The sequence below is a fragment of the Platalea leucorodia genome (assembly GCF_965183815.1).
Source record: "Platalea leucorodia genome assembly, chromosome: 6".
NCBI lineage: Eukaryota > Metazoa > Chordata > Aves > Pelecaniformes > Threskiornithidae > Platalea > Platalea leucorodia.
The window spans coordinates 15,043,764-15,063,386 of record NC_138828.1 but is presented as its reverse complement, the minus strand read 5'-3'; the positions used below and the strand labels follow the sequence as shown (position 1 = coordinate 15,063,386).

The following is a 19,623-nucleotide window of genomic DNA, read 5'->3' as shown; positions in this document are numbered from 1 at the left end:
TTATGGCAGTTCTCCATAGAATTGTAGAACCTTCTTAGGAGGAAAAAAATTACTTGGAGATTTGTTTTCTGAACGACATATTTATGGCTTGGCCATATTGCATATGTACAAAGTAATAGTTAAGCTTTGTCTGCTTTCGCTGTTGTAGTGCTATTGGAATTGGCTGCAGAAAATAAAGGGCACATCAGCAGTCATTGAGGGATAAACTTGAGCAAAGAAAGTGAATATAAAGGGAAAAGCAGGAGTGAAAGGGCCCACAGAAAGATACAGTGCCGAAGATGTAACTTGTCCTTGAGCTCAAGAGTTGAGAGGAACTCGATCAGGAACAGCTGCGAGTTGTAGTTGTAGCTCTCCATCAGACAAAGATGTCAGTGCTGCCCTCTGAAGAACAAAGACTTCTGATTTAGAGACAGAAACTGGCTTCTGAAGCCCACGTGTTGAGGATTGGGTGCCTTTTTTTTTTTTTTTTTTTTTTTTTTTAAAGCATATAGGAGTGTTAAAAGCCATCTGACAAACCTCTGTTACTTCATTGTATAAGGGTCATACCAAGAATTCTTTTTGGAGAAAGGCCTTTAGAAAAGGGCGTAGATGTTAAGAGCATAGAATATTTTGGGGATTAAAAGGAAGACCTCTTTAGAACTACTTTTCTGACCTTATTTGCTCATCCTTGCAGCAGTGTGAAATGGTGCTGCGTTAACTGCAATTTGGACAAAAATGTTTGTTTCCAAACTTCCATTGGTCAAAACTACAGCTACAGGATCTAATATTTAAAATAATTTCAGATAAACTGAGGAGGGGCTCTGAGAGAAACAGAAATCTTGTATATGTGTCAAGTACAATTTTTTTCACTAAGTTCAGTAGACACAGTTCTAATAAATGAAACCTGTTTTTTGGGGGGGCGGGACAACTCGTTTTCTGAAAACACAGAAGAAAATGTTCCAAAAGAATTGAAAACTGTTAGAATATGCCATGAACTAAAGGGGAGCACTCGGTGTCCTAATCAGTGTCAATATAGCAAAACATGAATACTTGAGTATGTGGTTGTCCTGGTTAAACCACGACAGTGGTGAACTTTTACCGTTAACAGTTTGTATTTTATTAGAGTTATTGTTCCTGTGAAGGAGATGAAGTACAAAGCAATCTTCCCTCTTCCCCCTGCCCCATGAATGCATATTTGAGCTTTCTAGTTATTTATATGCCTATAGCCAAAATATATTTTTAGCAGTATTGATAAACTGTGCAAATACTGCATAAAATTACAGTTTCTGCATGAGGTTATAGAGACACTGGAAAGAAAAACTACGTTTTTCTATCTTAAAAAGTGTGTGGGGAAAAGATGTCACCTATGTAACCTTGTGTTTTTTCCCTATTACTTACACTGCTCCCATACTATGAAAGAAAGTACAGTGTTTGGAGTGCACAACAGAGTGGAAATCACAATAAACAGAAGCATCTCTTGTTTTCTTTTTCTGTTTTGTTTTTAATATTTCAGTTGACCTTCATATCTGCTGTCTAGATTTTGTTCAGCTTCAACAAACTAACTAGCGTCATCATTCTTCATCTCTTACTCATCTTCATCCTCTTCCCTGGCAACCCCATGAGATTCAATGCTAAAGATCTGGCTTTGCTGGCCAAGCGACCATCAGGTTGCTTTGACAAGGAAGGAAAACTGAAGATTTGCAGAGTGGTCGGGGATGAAAAATTAATGGGTAAAGATAACTTGCACTGAAAACTACCTATGGTTGATGCGCATGTTTTCTGCAGCTGTCAGCTTACAGTTTCACTAATCACATACACCTCGGAGTTTTCAGTTTTCTTCGTTACTGATGCTTGAGTGGTGCTAAATACCTTTCTAAATAAAGAAGTTTAAAGACAGGTCTTTAGTTTTCTCAAGTTTTCAAGTTTCCTTTGTCACGTACCTGAGAAACAGTACTCAGTCCTTTACATTATTATTATTTTTGCCTGCGAAGAAAGATTGTTTTTACTACTAGTGATTGCTATCACCAGTCATTAGTTGCCATGTTTTAAAGTTTAGACATCCAGTTCCTCAGGACCCACCCCTCCCACCTCCAAAAAGTGTGTTCTTCTATCATTATAGATTTCCTGTGGCTCACTTCCCACCTCTTTTGCAGGTTTCTTCAGGCTTTTATGATCATATTTTAAATGTCTTTCAGTTTCCAGTAAGCTTGAATAAATGTCTGTTCCCTCGGTAGCTGTTAGGAAATAGCTCCTGTTTAGCTGTAAAATCAGTCCTAATGCAATAATTTCAGCAATGGCAAATGTTTTATTTTCACTTGTCCCAGTTGATCTTCATTGTGGTTGTATTTACTTTTATTTTATTGGGGGGGGGGGGGGGACACACACCAACCCAGAACAGCACAGACTCAATTATGATAAGGGGCTGAGAAAATTTTGTGCCACATTTTCAGAATATTTTATACATTTTCTGATGTCAAATAGCCAGAGTTTCCTGTGGAGGATGCAGCAAACTTCCTGGACAGAATACTAGTGAGCATCCACTTCTGGCTGCCTTGGGGTTCCTTAACAGGATTCTCTCCCAGTGTTCTCATCGGAAGCAGCATATCAAGGCCTGTCCAGTGAATATCTGATGTTTATGAAGATGTTTTGAGTTTTTCTTCACTTACAAATATGTTTCTAAAAATCTTAGGTTGACCAGAGACAGACCAAACATTCATCTAGCCCAGTATGGTGGGCTGTCTGTGCCATGGTCAGTGGTGGTAGATTCTAGGAATGTGTTTAAGAAACTATGCATGTGTAGGATGTTGCTATTGCCCAGTAAATCCTTCTGGCTCCCAGCAATCAGATTATGACCCCTTGAGAGAAGGGTCATTTCTCTGGAGGCATTTTGGTCACTGTATATACTATGCAGTGATAGACTTGTCATCGTTCATCTGACTAATCTTTGGACTTGCTTGTTTTTCGCACTTACGAGGTAGTGACTTTCCCAATCCTATACAAAAATCTCTTTTATTAGAAAAAGCTGCAGTGTGAATGTGATAGGATTCCTTCCTTCTGATGCCTGCAGGGTTGTAGAGGATGGAATTTAGTCTTAGCAAAGTCCTGTACTTGCACTGTAAAACAACGTACTCGGATCTGATAACTGTGTTTAGATTTTAGTTGGTGGATGTGCATCAATTTATATTACATTCTTTTCTGTATTGTTCTTGCACTTCAGTAGGCTGGAAAGATCCAGGAACTTCAATTCTTTTTCTAAAAAAACCCCAGGTTATAACTGAAAACAGTTATTTTGAGTCCCAGTGCCTGCGAATGTAAACCTTCCACTTTGTTGTGGGGGAAAAGCTATTCTGATTTTCAAATGTTGCCTATTGAAACATGTTAATTGAAATTATCAAGAGGAAAAGAGAATTTTATTTATTTATTTACTGTAACAAAACATCCCCCTGGTCGATATTATGGCTGTAGTGGTGGCCAGCTTTGAGGGAAGTACAAGAGTTCCACAGAGGCGGCTGTGGAATAACATGGCCTCAGGGTACAGCTGTTCTTCCAGCCCCCGAGCAATTTGAGGCTGGCTGCTGTCTGGAGGCGTGGGGTTTCATGGGCCCTCTCAAAAATAAAAAGGAATACATCTTGTGTGAAAATGTTCCTTCCTCTGTTAAGTAAGTGAGGTGGGGTTTGTCTAAAGAGATCACATTTGTCTGCGAGATCTATATCTGTATATGTCTGTAATAGGTATATGTATCATTTGTACCTACAGATATATATACACAAGTGCTTTTTTAAAAAGAAAAATGATGCAATTTTAAAAATGGCTAGTTTAGGAAGAATAACTTTTAAAAGTTTTTTGACCCACTCACCGACCCTAAAGTTCTGAAGCATTCCCTGTTCTTAAAAGTTTGATTACGTGCCTGCATGTGTGTATAAACACAAATATGTTGTTATTCCCATTGGTTAAGCACTTCTAAAAAGTGTGGTAAAATAGTAATAGCAAAGTGTCTGTAAATATTTAGGTCTCATTTGCTCATTTTTTTATTTTCTGAAAATTGTAAATTCAGATTAACATGTTCTAATCTAGGTGGAATAGTAAATGTTTTTGTGTCTTAACAAGGATTGTATTTCATCTCTTGAAATGATGGAAGCAAAAGCCGTTCCACACTAAAGTGGCTGTTTCTGCTCCCATGCGAGGAAAAGAGAGAAAAGCAGAGAAAACACAGTTAGAGTGTATGCCGCAGTCGCCAATTCTCTCAGCTGCAGAGTAGAAGAAACCTTCTGGGAAGTTATTTGGCATTTAACAGCATGTTGTACATAGGCAGCTGCTGAGTGAAGCTGGCTTTTTTTGGTTAATGATTTTCTTTTCTGACCTTTATAACTAATGCATCTTCTTTAAGAAGCATTAAATGTGTGAAGACAAAAGGTTGTTTTTATTAATCACTTACTTCTTTGCATACAGAACCGAGGGAGAGATGGTGCCGACTGAAAGGAAATCTGCTTTTTCTAATGAAAAATAAGGTAATTAATTTTCCTACTGCTTTTCTTGATGTGTTAGTCTAATCTGTAAGAACTTGAGTAATCCTTTTTCATGATAGCTATTGGCATTGTGCTTTTAAGGACAAAAAAAAAAAATCACTATTATTAGAATAGTGGAGATGAAAAAAAAAAATCCATTGTTTGCCTTCTATAACACTAGGTATTCTTCATGATATCAGCATCCTTTAGCTGAATCATAAATAGTCTATGGCCAGGTTCTGCTCATAACATACATGGGTCTAAATCCAGAATTACTCCACCAAATCCACTGGAATAATGAAAGCAAAATCTCACAGCAACGTGAGGTTTTGTGGTAATGTTCAAGATGCAATTTCAGACCTCTATTACAATTTTTTAGTGTGGTTTTGTAACTAGATTTGTTATGAAGAGTGGTGTTATTTTCTCTTCCGTTGTTGTAAAGAGCTATATGCCTAAAACGAAGGGCCTGTTAGAATAGAGTCTGACCCTGACATGCAATGGAAGTCTTGCAGGAGCTGCTGAGTGCTCTCATTTGCCATTGGCTTTATTAGGAGTTGAGGCCACTCATCCTCTGCGAGGAACAAGCACCAAGTGTGGAATTGCTCTTTTTCTTACCCTTTCTGTCTGATATTCTGAACACTGCTTCTGTAGTTGCCTGAAAATAGCACTGGATTATAAAGAATTTGGGAGTAGTATGAAGCTTGAGATGCTTACCTGTTAACAGTAAGTATTTTATAATTGGCTCCTAGGATATTTTTATACTGTATGGACCAGCAGTTGGATGGAAATGATAGTACTGCCTGACAGACTGTATATTCTGTTTGAAAGATTTTTCAATGTGATATAGTGGCTTATTTTAATGTAGTGATGAATGCACACATATGGTATACTTTTAAAGCAGTATTTGCTTTCAAAGCACTGTTCAGGAGCATGTGATAGATTTCTCTATGTATGCAAACAGAATGAGACAGTATGACGTAAAAGTTTCTCTGACTTGAGTTTCATATGGCTGCATTCCCCTGGGTGGTAAAAGGACCAGTAAGTTTTATGTAGGTGAAAGCAAGCTCATGGCCACCCCTTTGTTGCACCCTCATGCGTTGTTGTTCTGCTGTATGACTTGCAGAAACTATTTTTAGTAAAGGGCTTTAAGTTTCAAAGTACTCTCTTCTACTCCATGTTCCCCCAAGTGCCCTATTTTCATGGGAGCCTCTAGCATCTTGGATAACAGTTTCAGGAAATATTTTGATCAACTTTGCAGCTATGGAGAGAGGAGTATGAGAGTTTTGCTGAAATCAAATGTAGCTATCAGTCTGGCTCTGGAAATTTAGAGAATTAATGTTACTATACTAGATGGTTTAGTATGGATTGGTACTCTGGTTCATATGGTGTGTGGTGGTCTTTTTGGTTGAGTTATTTTGGTTTTTTGTTTTAATGTGTAGATGAGATGCAGATGGATGGAACGAGGCAATCTCAGTTGGACCAGCAAATCAACCAACCTGCTGGGTCCGCTCAGGCTGTTCAAATGCAAAGCTCTATTTTGAGAAACTTGGAGGATGAGACACAAGTTAATGGCTAGTTACTGTAATGATTTAGGCTTGCAGTAAATAAATGGGAATTCCCCTTCAAATGCTGTCGTTTGACTGAACAAGTTAAATAGGTGGGTGACTTTTATCTCTATGTCTAGGTCAGTGCTAGAAAACTGCATCTCATTCTGGTTTCCTTATTTAAAGAAGTTTTCAAAATTTGCAGGAGTTATGGAAGGAATCAGGAGATTGGACAAATTTTAGCTTATCAAAAAGATTGGTGACGTGATTAATGTCAAAGTGTTTTCAAACAGTGATTTTATCAGGTACTTCCTTTACTTAGGTCACAATAGGAGAAAAACTTGGAAATTGAAGTCAGACAAATTCAAAGGATTGCAGGATAATTGGCCACTGAAACCCAAGTGTGGTGAGATATTGTGGGTGCTCAGTTTTAAAATGTCACAACTTACTAGGTTCAGTTCAGAGACCACGGAGTGATTAAAGGGCAGTGTCTTACAACAGATCAAACTAAATGGTGTAGCACTTCCTAGTCAGCTTACATCTAGGAATCTGTGAAACAGTCATTTTCAGACACTTCATCTGTTGGGTCCTGTAAAGGATAACTTCTTTGACAAAGACAGATCTCTCTTGAATCTCAAATTCCTGTTTCAAAGGATGCAATTTATAGGCATGCTAAATAAAACCAAACAATTTGCTAAGTAAAACCAAAGCAATTTGTGTGCTGTGAGGACAGAAGGGAGTGTACCCTGTATGTATTCCCCCCACCCCCATCTCATTCTAGAAATGAAGAGGCATCCCATCTGAAGCAGATTCTGAGGAAATCGTAGGATTAGGAAATCATGGTTTGAATTTTTGGAGTGTAGTTTGCTAATATAATAACCAAAAATAGTCTTATCATAAAAGTTATTAAGCATCTTAATAAGCAGAGTTGCCAGTTTTCTGCTGTTTAATATCCTACTGAAACCTTTGCTAATTCAAGTAATGTAGCGTGTGAAAGATGTGCCCAGAACAGCGCTGATGAAGCCATGCTCCTATTTTTGTTGCTGGACCCTGACTTGGCTTATGGCTTGACATGGAAGAAAAGTAACTCTGGTGTTTTAGAAGCTCATCTGAATGCTGAGCAGTTAACTCCAGAAGCCACTGTCATGAAATGAAGACTGATTTGCTGCTATTCATTAATTGCTGTCAGAGGCACGTGCATGTCTGCATATACAAATGCTTATAGTTTAATGACAGACTCTCATTCTAGTTCAAATGTACATAAATTATACTACTTGTATAAGAAGAATTTTCTCTATGAAATTGCAAAGGATGCTTCCTGACTTATCTGTGCTGTAAATCTTAAGTAGCGTGGCACTACATTTTCACTGTAGGGAAAAAATGTGGTTTATACCTCCACTTTATCATATTTGGATGCAGCAGAATAACTTATTAGGCATCTTAAGGACATTTATTTTCCTTGGCCTAGCAGTGGCATTGGTTATTTTGGACTTTGGGCTAAGAAGTAGACCTACTTGTAGGCCTGAGGCACCATCCAGCATCTGCTAGTGTTAGTGAAACTTTTTTCCTTTGTAGACTTCAGTGTGGTATGTGTGGTTTTGTGTGGTGTGGGCAGTTGGGTGGTTTTGGTTTTTTCGTGGTGTGTTTTCCCCCCCACGATTAGTTCCCTACCATACTGTATTGATTGTAGGTGGCAAAGTTATGGTAGCGAGGGGTCTGCCGGAGTGGCTTCTGTGAGAAAAGGTGAGGGGCTCTGCAACAGAACCACCACAGGTTCTGCTGATGGGCAGCTGTGCCCATCAGCAAAGCAAGTGGTGCCTCTGGGAAAATGTATTTAAGAAAGGGCAAAATGCTGCACAGCAGTGAGGAGTGAGAAAGTGTGAGAAACAGCCCTGCAAACACCAAGGTCGGAGAAGAAGGAGAGGAAGGATCTGCTCCAGGTGCAGGAGCCGATATTCCCCTGCAGCCTGTGGAGGAGACCATGCCGGAGCACGTGGCTATGCCCTGAATGATCTGCAGCCCATGGCCAGCCTGTGCTGGAGCAGGTTCTCCTGGAAGGAACTCTGGCCCAGGGAGAGGGCCTATGCTGGAGCAGGGGAAGAGCGTGAGGAGGAGGGAGGGCAGAAAGGAGGTGTTATGGACTGACCACAACGTCATTCCTTATTTCCCCCTGTGCCACTTGGGGGGCGGGGAGGAGGAGGTGGAGGAGTTGAGAATGAAGGAGGGAAGTTGAGCCTTGGGAAAAAAGGGGGTGGGAGGAAGCTGCTTTAGTTCTTGTCTTTGTTTCTCACCATACAGGTCTATTTTGATAGGCAATAAACTAAATTAATTTTCCCTGGGTCGAGTCTGTTTTGCCTGTGACGGTAATTGCAAGTGATCTCTCTCTCTTCACCCTGACCCACAAGCTTTTAAATTTTATTTTCTCCACCAGTCCTGTTAAGAAGGGCGGGTGAGAGAGCGGGTGGGTGGGTGGCTGGCAGCCTGCCGAGGTCCACCAGCCACAGATATGATCCCCTGTGGGAACTGTATGTTGTTAATACCTTCCTGTGTGAAGTCCTAAAACCTCGAGTTTACATCCGTAGGCTCTCTGTCCACTTCTCGGGAAGCGGCAGATGTGTGCGTTTGCGTCCTATGAAACACAGTCAGTATACGATGCTTTTGAAGGCACTAGTTTTGAAACTGTGCTCCCTAACGCGTGGTTAGCAGCGTGGCTGGACTGGGGAACCTAGTGTGTGCTGGGGCTTCCAGAGAAAAGTTTCACATCATGCTAATCTTGGAGCAATTCTTATGAGTCCTAGTCTGAAATACTTAAGAATAGTATTATTACGTAATGTTTTCAAAACAGTTAAGATTTGGAACTAGAAAGCGATATGTGCCTCACCTAAAGCATGTGGTGTGTGGGTTATTTGCTTATTTACTTAGACTCTACCCAGTTCCAGCCTGGGAGGTACTTTCTTCCAGAACTCATGTGAGTGGGAAACGGGGAGGAAGATTGCTGGGCAACAGTTGCTAATGCATATAATAAGTATTATATACCTATGTGCCTTTTTTTCATTGGCATAGGAAGGACTTCGGATTAGAAGTTTCAGATCTCTTTGGGGATTGCAGTATTGTGTACTGGTTTTGTTTTTAATTACAGATCAGAATTTATAGCAATGGGTTTCTCTTTTAAGAACAGTGCATATTTTTATATCAAATGTCATGCTGTGTCATTTTCTTGTTGTTTTCTGTTCATAGGTCCTTCAGAATAATTTTCTGGGGGGTTTTTTGTTTGTTTTTTTTTTGTTTTGTTTTGTTCCCCCCACCTTCAAGAAAGAAGTAAACAGATTACTTTAACCTTTCTCAATCTCTTTTAATCCTCATGGCAATTAAGGGCTGGATTCCCCCTCCTCCCCCTGTTAAAAAACCTAAACTGTTGTTTGCTATGTATGTGTGAATTTGGAGTGATTGTTACTGAAGTAAAGAAAGAAGCTACCTAACTCATCTATGGTTCATTTTCCCGTATACTAATATTCCCAAATGGTAGTGCTGATACTTAGCCAGTTTTGTAAATTACTTTGCAATCTACAAGTAAAAAGATACACTAAAAAGTACAATTATGTTTTTGGATCTCAGTATAGCTCCAGAGGGCCCATTATGTTCTATTGAGTAAACATTTTGACATTCCTACTTATTTTTGAATATGTATTTAGGAATTTATTTAAAAATGGATTTTTGATCAATAGTCTGTAGTGGATTCTCTAAGAGAGTCATTAGTGTCTATTGTGTAAATCTTTCTTAGTTTGTGGTTTAATGATCCTGTGGAGGTAACCATTCGAATCTATTAGGTCAGTTTGTCCATGCACTGGCTCAATAAACTCTTGCTGCTTTTGTGTGTGAAAGGTTGCCTTTAAAGACTTTTATGATTTATTGATTTTTAAAAATTATCATGTAGAAGGAAAGCAGTTTAGTTATACAGATGACTGTATTTAAAATAAAAGCTGCTATGAGTGCTGAAAATCTTAAATTAGCAGTCATATTTCACACATAAAATTATTAACCTGTCTTTTTTTCCTCTAATCTAAACAGTGTTGTGGTAGCAGACGTGTATGGCATGTTCGTACTGTAGTGAATCTATATGTTTGTTTCCTAATCCCTTAAAACCAAGGGATTTATATTGAAGAAATGACAGGCAACTACACAGGTGTAAATTGGAGTGCTATAATACACTTAATGCCAGAGAGAATTAAGTAAAAGGTAGTGAATATTTTGAGACTTCTGTTGTAACGCATTACCTTTCCTTAAACCAAATGCATTGTGTGGCTTAAGATTTTGTACACAAGATTAATGAGCAAATCTAAGTGGTTGTGCTGTCAATAATCACAAGCTTTCTTGCAATGTTTGTGCGAGCTTAACATAAATTATGTTGTTACAGCATTTATCGCAAGTGCAATGTATTATTAACAGTTTGCAGAAAAGCCTCAAAGTAAGATCTCGATTGACTCATAAATCAATAACTAGAGAACCACGTGCAAGGTGGAAATAATAGAATAATGACATACTTCTGAGGTTCTGATGTGAATTACATTGCAATGCAGCTGTGAAAATGTTATTCAGGTTTTCATGGCATAGTTGTATGTAAGTTCTGCCATAAAAATGTGAGAATGTATCAATGAATCTTCTCTGCAGTCAGGCAGGCGTACACAATGTATTTTCAGCATTTCAGCATAGCCGTATAGCTTTAGTATTTTCCTTTCCAATTTGATATCTTTTAAATATTCTTACAGAGTGAGATTGCTTTATTTATATTGAAGCTGTGGAGCCTTTTCTGCTCTGTTGGACTATGGGGTTTTCTCTGTGTGTGTGGTTTAGCATTCTGTAAGTCAGTGATCTCTCCAGGGCATCTTGAAATAAAAGTGTCTCTTCTGGCTAAGGATGTACTTTTTATAAACCATTTTTCAGCAGTGATTTCAATTTTCTAGAGCATGCTCTGTATCAGTTAAGTGTTAAGGTCTGAGCAGCCAGATTAAGTATTGCTGCACTGTGTAGCATTGCTTTGGGATTGAATGTCATTGCCGATGTTTTTTTTGGCTAAATACTACATGTATGATATTGGTTATGACCATGTTCTGCAATGTCCATAAGCTGAGAAGCAGGTAAGTGAATTTATGTCTGTAATATAATACCCCTTCAGTAAGTTCAGTGAAATATGTTGTTGCTGTGTTGGTAAGATTTTGATTTACAGTAGGAAGTGTGCTAAATAGAGAAGAAAGCAGAAAATGACAAAACTGTGGCGTAGACGGATCTGGAGCCGTAGCACCCCTTACATGGCTCAAAAGTCTTAGTGTGTTTCTGAGCTTCCTCAGCCCCCGCCTTGCATGTATTTCTGCCTGCACTTAGCTGAGACGTGGGTTGTCTTCTTACTGTTGGAATGAGGTTTTTCTGTGTATGTAACAATACACGCACGTGCATATACATAAGTTAAACATCGGGCAGCGTTCAGTTAAGAACTGAGACGAATTTGGTTGTGTTGAGAGAAGGAATGTTGCCATGTGGGCCTTTTAACCTGTCTTAGTAAGGTGTTGTGTTCTGTCACTGTAGTCGTGCATTCAAGTCAGTGAGATATCTAGTATATGTTTAAAGTCCCTTACTTATGCTGGGCCTATTTTTAAATAACCAGTTGTGTTGCCCCTTATGTTATACTGTAAAGGCATTTTAGAATGCTTTTTTTTTTTGTGTGCCTTAATTTAAATAGCAGAATTTTTTTAAAGATTTCTTGTTGTTTTTAGCCATATTGGATTGGAAGAATGCTATGCAGAGAATTCTGTGCTGGTTGACTGCTGTAAACTCTAGCCTAAACTAACTTTAACCCCACTAAGCATGATGTTCGTAATGCCCGTGTGGAGGGAGGAAGCTGCTGTCTTCACACTACTCATGAAGAAATAATGTGGGGAGCGTGAATTTGTCTGGAATAGTTGGGGCAGAACAGTAAGTAGACAAGCATAACCCATGATTTCCTTAGTAGCTGTTCCTCTGAAGCAGCGGTAGTGCTGACCCAGACCCATATGTTTTAGGAGTCCTGCAGGCCACTGCAAGCCCAGTGGCACCAGAATGCCATGTCTCCTTGGGGGAGCAAGGGCACACTGAGCTTTTGTTTCTGAGAGTCTGTGCAGTACCACTAGGGTAGATGGGCTGACTGTTGTTGCAGTCTACTTTCCAACAGTACTTGAAAATGCAATTTAGAACCATCAAGTAATGAGAATAATTATTTGCTCCTATTTTTACTGTGAGCTGAAAGACTTTATATCTCTCTTTTTCCAGCTTAGCAGGATCCTGGCAGGCCCTACTGCCTTTTTGCTGTCTTTGATTCTCTCATTTATCTTGCTGCTTCTCCTTCCTCTCTCCAGATGTTACTGACTTGCTCTCCAGATAGTGAAGCCCTCCCTTCCCTTCCACTGCTGTCAGAGGCAGACCTTTCTTATAACCTGTGCTTGCTTTGATTATTCCATTCTGTCTCCTGGTTTTCATCTCTTGCTTAACTTGTTCCATAACGTCTTCCTTTCCTTTAGCTTTTTCATGGCATAAGCATGCTTTAATCCTTCCCGTTTTCATGCCTACCTGTCCTTGACCTGCCTGCTTCCCCAGCTGTGCCCATTACTCTCTTTGATATCTGAAGTCTGTTACTACTTATTTTACAGTGTCACCCATTGCATTTCCATCCCAGTATCCTCCCCGGTCCTGTTGCTATCCCTTGCGCTCTACAGATCTTTTACTCATCTCCTTCAAATAACCTCTCCTGAATGAGAGCTAAGGCGCATCTGTCTTGTTCATGCAACTGTCTGCCACTTCCAACTCTCGCTCACCCTCTGACTCCATTTTCTCCTGGTCATTCTCAACTTCTTCGTTGGACTTTGTTCTTTTTGGGGATTCATGATGTGCTGTGCCTAAAGTTGAAGTATACATGAGAAAAATGTAACTTAAAACTACATATTCTTCAGTACTAAATTGCATCTAGATCTGCCTCAATACCTGCTTGTCCAAACTACGCTTTCATCTTGCCTTTCAGAGACCTCTTCCTGTGCATTTAGCCACAAATTCAATTTCAACGGGAATCAAACAGCTGCTTAATCTTTCCTGTCAAGTTCTTCCTCCCATTACTCTTGATGGCTGGAGCAAACTTCACTTCTCTTCCTGCTACTTTATATCATTTTTAGTATTGCTTTCAACAGGAATGTGTTTCTGAGTACTCATGTTCTGGCTATGTCTGTGTTTTGCAGATTATTTTTAAGATAGACAACTCTTTCCATCTCTCTATCACCTAAAACTCTGGACTGGGATAATCTTATTTTGTGTTTTCATTTACTGAAATATCCTTCTCCTGATCTTGGGAAAGATGAGATTTGGTTATATCCATTAGAGCTCTTGCAAAAATAATTTTCCAAGGCTTTTCTTGACTGTTAGTCTTTCCTTTGCATCTGACTCCTGCATCCTTTCCTTTGTAAGCTCTTTGTTTTCACTGTGGAGATTTTTTTCCCGGTCTCCAGTACCCTACCTGTTCTTCATTTTAAGGTTCTTCTGACTCTGAGCTGTGTCTGGCCCACAGTGCCTGCTTTCATACATCTGTGAAACCAGCAAGGAGGTACTAAAACAAGACACTTACTGAAAAGTGTAATCTCATTATCTTCCTTTAGGTCCTGCCATTACAAATCTTCTTTGCTATGATGCTTACAAGAAGGTCCCAATGATAATGCCTTTTTTTTTTTTTTTTTGATGTTCATTGGCTGTCATGTAGGCTGATGTGGGCTTGCATGTCTGTGGTGTACAAATTCTCCAGCTTTCTTGTGGTTTAACATCTGTGTTCTGTATTTATACAGTGGATAATATCGTAGGGTCCTGTGGTCCTTCATTTGTGTGCATAAACGCTCTGGTGATATATATATATAAGCATTTAATCTAAGCAAATCACTGAATTTGTAAGTGTTACCTAATGGGATTAGCTAGACTTTTTTTTTTTTTTATAGTTATTTGTGTTCTCCACTATTCCTGCAGCAATTGGTATGTTATAATTGCATAATATATGGAATTGCACATGTTACAATTACATAATTGCAGTAATCAAGCACCAATCTTGTTTAGGATAGATAATTGTGTAGATAACTGTATTTAACAAAAGATTATAGAGCATCCCCATGTGGTTCTGTCTTGGTTCACTGGCTCTTGCTGTATTTGGTGTTGCAGTGACCCCTGTGGTGGTTCTCAAAGAGTGTGGGGTCTGGCAGATGTTTCTGTTGGGCAGCTTCATGTGTGGCTGCAGAGAGACTCCTGGGGCTGAGTAGGCATTTGCTATTTGAGCTAAGTTTGCAGGATCAGGACTCCGTTAGCTTCCATAGCTATTTTGGGAGACTTGGGTGAGAATTTTTACGATGCAAGCTGCCGTTTTTAGAGATGGCTCTTAGAGCTTTGTGGTTTTGGTGAGAGAAGACCTGCTAGCTATACTGGAAACAAGAAAGGCTTTGAAACTGTGCAAGTGCTGAGCAGACAATGTGTAGTAGTCTCTAGCGGAGTAGGCTGCAACTAAAATACTCGGCAGTTACCTCATTGAATATTAGCTCTTAACACGTGAAAGAAACCTAGGGATGGAGGAAGACTATAAGAATACCAGTGGATTAACATGCTACACTGAGACAACTGCTGCTGCAGTCTGTGAATCTGCACTGAAGGGAATCATGGAAACGTTTTGGTTTGTGTTTTGAAGTTGGTATTGACGGTAGCTGGAAGAGCTGCTTGGCCTATGAAACTGCTTCACTTCACAGTGCATTCCAGTGAAGAGCCCCTTAGGAAGAGAAAACTGTATCAAGCCAAGCAGAGAACTGGCACCTTTGATTACATTAATCTGGACCGGGGATATTACTCCCAAGAGAAAATGTGAAAGAAAGTTTAAAGGCTGATCTTTGAAATAGTATACCTGCATTTCTTTAGTGCTGAGTGACTAGTAGTCAAAGGAAGGACTGCCCATCTTTTATTTCAAAAACAAAGCAAACAACAAAACCCACCCCAAAACCAATAGGTTGCATCGCTTTTATTTTCTACAAGGCAGTAAACCAGTTTGTCAGGATACTCTTGCTAAACCCTTCGTTCACTGAAAGAGGTCTGTGCCTGATAAGAAGTATTATTTATGCTTCATTATCCTGTTGGATAGGGAATGTAGCCTGGCTGCCAGTTTGTGCATGCTGGGCTTTTCTGTTGAATCAGTTTGTCTCATTTTAGAATAACCTCTTTTAAGTCACTTTATATTTTGTTTATAATGGAAGCTGTCAGTAGATGGCAGCAGCCATCTCTTCAGATAACAGTTTTAGGTTACCAGCCAAATGAACATCTTATGCTAACGTTAACTAATCCTGAGAAAAAACACTCTACTGAAGTAATTCACTGAGGGCAAAACTTGCTTTTATTTTTGGCCTAAAGCAGGATTTTGAAGCCAGGGGCTGCTGATTAACCTCGGTTTAGGCTTTTATGAGCAGGATGATGAGAGAAGAAGGGAAGCCAGAGGAGTATATGTACATAGCTAGAGTCATCTTGCAGCTGCAAAGTGATTGATGCCAGCCAGCCCAAGGAATTCATGGGCAGAGCCCCTTGTACCATCAAAGATGATCTTTTGGCTAGTCTGTGCTAGCCCTGCCATATACTCATTAGTGACGGCTGTATTTAGCAGAAGGGAGGAGAGGAACTGTGCATATATATGCATACATCAGGGTGCCGCTCTTTAAATTGCATCCCAGGCGATCCTAACTAGCATTTTTTTTTTTTTTTTCCTAGTACTTGCTACTGCAGCGGCTCTCGAGTTCAAGAGTAGCCTGATCTATGCTATTCTCTCTGCCCCTTTAGGAAGTGAAGCATAAAGGGTTGTTTCGTTCTGCCCACATCCTTTCTTTTCTGTCCTGAGCGGGGTTGACTTAGGAGGATGTGCTATGGCTGCTGAAGAGTGCTTCAGGGAAGGGCTGTTTTCCTCCTCTTGAGGGCCTAACTGTATAACCCAGCTGCCGTGACTTGGTTGCGGTAGGGATGAGGGATGACTTCTGTGCGTCATCTTGGTATCAGCATGGGGATGAGTGTGGTGAGGACAAGGTCCTGGTCACACTGGGGCCAGAAGGTGTTTTAGGATGGTGGTGGGAAGGGGAGGTCAGCTAGATAGCAGTGAAGGGTAGCCATGCTTCCACAGGCTCCTGGCTGTGCGAAGAAGAAAAATGCTGGTTTTTATACCCATCTCTCACTCTGAGATTTAATGAGATTTTCTTTTTCCCTGAATAAATCGAGTGCCTCTAATTTACAAGGCAGGCAGTAGTGCTATTCTAGCCTCACATTTGGTTTGTCAGCAGCTACTAATGACTGTTAAGGACAAAACGGTGCCTTCTCCTTCAGTATCTTCACTAAGCACTACTATTTACTATTCCCTTTCTTTTTCTGACCAACCCTGAGAACTGAGCTGAATTCTCCACAGTGCCGCCAGACCTTATTTGCTGAGTGATGATAGCTAATTTTAAGTCCAATGTTATAATAGTGGTTATGTGTTTTGCCAAATGTGCACAGTTTGCACTTATCAACACTGAATTTTATTTAACATTTTATCACTTGGTTGGTGAGGATACTGGGAGCCTATAGCTTTGCCTTCAGTTTTAGTTTTGAGTCTCTTTTGTTGGCATTAGCAGTGAGGTTGCCACCTCACTATGCACATCCTTGTTCCTGGGCATCTGTTAATGCAAGACATCTGCCCTTTATGACTTTGCAGTGTACTTTTTCCAAGCAATTGGTGAAGGACCTTGTAAAACTTTTTTTTTTAAGAAGTTAATGTATGCTACACCAATGCTTCTGATAACTCTAACAGGTTTGTGACATGTGACTTCTACAAAACCTGTTAACTCTTTACCTTCCTATTATTATTTTATTTTTATAATTTTCTCTTATTTTATTCTGTATTATAATTTCTAACTATTTGTCCAGCACAGAGGAGTTCTTCAGTAGAAAGATTTGAAATCTATTATTACGTACCTGCGTGTAGAAGATCGGTAATACTAATCACAGGCAAGGATTGGGCAGGATATTAACCTAACTTTAGTTTCTTAGGGTAAGTTAAACACTTTTTTTTTCTTTTTTTTTTTTTTTTTAATCAAACTGAAAATGCTACCTAGCTTAATCAAAAACTTGCACTTGATGATACTTAGAGCTTTATTGTAGCTCCCCAATAGAAGTTCAGAAGAAGTGAAAGGTGGGAAAACAATCTGTAGCTGAAGTCATGCATATTCCATTTTCTTTTGGAGAAAGAAACAAACAGTTCCAGATCTGATACATGAAAAAGAGTTGTGAGGTTTGGGAGAGTTTTGGTTGTTTTTTTGGTTGGTTGTGTTTTTTTGTTTTGTTTTGTTTTTTGTTTTGTTTTTGGTTTTTTGTTTGTTTGTTTGTTTGTTTTTGTGTGTGTGTGTGTTTTGTTTTTTCTTAACTCTCAATACAAATTCCAGGTAACACCTTGGTGGGTTTCTTTGGTGATGTGGTTTTGTTTTGTGTGGTGTGGTTTAACCACATGCATCTGGCCTTTAGTTTGTTCTTGGCTTACTCAAGTTCTTAACTTTGGCTCATCTTGACTATTTGAAAAGTCTGCCTGATATTGAATGTATCTGTAGGCTTTTGCCATTGACCTTTCCTTTAGAGCAATATTTTTAAAGAATAGAACATATGTGGAACACAAAAGCTTGTGAAACAAAAAAGGGTATCTACATACTGTTTCAGAAGGGTATAAAAGCTTTCCTAATATAAGAACATTCTGAAGTATTCCCATGAGGGAAGATAAGCCTCAGCATTGCCAATGATGTCTCCTTTTTATCACAGCCTAACACGCTAGTGCTAATGGATCAACTCTTTAGAGGATGACAATTAATTCTATTTCTGTTAAGTGCATTGCGGATGGTACCGCAGCATGGTACCTGAGTGACAAGCTCCTGTGTCCTACCAGCATCAGGTGGTTTGATTTCGTTGGAGTAGGGATTACGGGATGTGGCACTACTGCTTTGTTGAGCAGATTTACCAGTGATTATGAAGAATCTGCAGCTGTTCACTTGGTCACCTTTTTTGCAGGAGTTATTTCGATGATAGTGGCTTGTTGATGTGCTACAAAGTTGAGGGGAAAGGGAAAAAAAAAATAATTTGTTCCTTTAAAAAAAAAAAAATTAAAAGATCCCTCCCTTGTCCTAAAACAGCCAGGAACACACCCCCATTTCAGAATTAGTAGGTGGCACTGCTTTTAACTGACACAGTCTTTGATTTTATGGATATCGCCTAGATACATAGGAAGGTTAAATAAAAAGACTTAAACTCTAATGGGACATTTTGAGGATTAATGTCAATGTAGTCCAAGGGCATAATGGGATTCAGTACCAGGCCAACATGTTTGGCATTTTAGAATGGATTTCAGAGAAATAAATACACTGTACGATCAGTTTTTACTGCTAAGATTTTCCATGTTTGAGGAGCAAGACTTTCTTTATCAATGGTCTGGTAAGTAATCAGTGTTACTTGGTCTGGGTTTTATCAAAGCTTTGATAGATTCCACTCTGCTCAACATTATTTTAATAGCCATGTATGGCCATCTCAAGCAACTCCAAAGTTTATTAACGAGCTGATTAATTCTTTGAGATATATGCAGCAGTAAGGAAATGTAATTTTTTTTTTTTCTTTTTTTAAAGTGAAAATGTCTGAAAAGTGAGAATAAAGTGGGGAGGAAGAAGCATTAAGGTGGTATAGGCTTTCCTGGATGTGTCCTTCCTCTTTTTACATGTGTTGACCCTGTTGTTTTCTTTTCTTCTTTTGGGAAAGTTTATACAGGCTTTAGGGAGTTAGGACTTATGTCTGGAATGCTGGGCACATGGCAGCTACCAGAAGACAAGTTATTTTTTAGAATATTTCTGACTTCCTCTGCATTTCTCTTTAATTAACATGGCAACTTCTGTCAGGCTCATGGGAAGTACTTCTGTGTTCCCTGAAGCTTTATTTTTTCTTTTTTTTCTGCCAGTCATTCTTTTGTGATCCGTGGTGTGGACATACCTGGAGGCAAAGTCTTCTAATTGATCCTGCGAATCTCGCTGAACACTTGAAACACCCATCTTACATTTTCAAAATGATTTTAAGGTTTTGGTGCTTGTTATGTTTTGTCTTGGAATCTTTCTTTTTGCAGTCGCCAGTGATCACAGTATGGTTGTGTTAAAAAGGCAGATCTGACTTTTTCTAGTTGGGACAAGCTGTGCTACACTTCTTTCTCACAGTTTCAGTTAACTTCCATGTGGGAAAAAAAAAAAAACAACACAACTCATCTATAAGTTGTAATGTTGATGTTTTGAAGTCATTTTAGGGTTGAGAACTGTACTGAGAAACTAAGACCCAAACAGAATTCCTGTGGCGAAAAACTAATTAACACTTGAACAGTCACTATTAAAACTTCGGTGTTTATCTAGCCTATCCAACAAGATGTGAACTGAAGGAAAAAGAGTATGTTTTTATATGTGTTAACACTAAACACTTTAAAGAATTATTTGAAATGCTAAATAATCTAGAGTGGGGAGAATTGCAG

At 39.2% G+C, this 19,623-nt stretch overlaps 1 protein-coding gene across 3 annotated transcripts in view; it reads left to right on the top strand.

Annotated features, from left to right (window-relative positions):
* Positions 1 to 1,597: 1,597 nt before the first annotated feature.
* The window catches only part of INPP4B (inositol polyphosphate-4-phosphatase type II B), a gene marked incomplete at both ends in the record, with an annotated part of 287,771 nt that continues 269,745 nt past the window's right edge, over positions 1,598 to 19,623 (top strand). For all 3 annotated transcript variants that reach the window (XM_082316132.1, XM_082316130.1, XM_082316131.1), the window contains 2 exons: positions 1,598 to 1,709; positions 4,430 to 4,488. In XM_082316132.1, coding sequence (XP_082172258.1) covers positions 1,598 to 1,709; positions 4,430 to 4,488 — 171 coding nt within the window. The remainder of the gene's footprint in view (positions 1,710 to 4,429; positions 4,489 to 19,623) is intronic.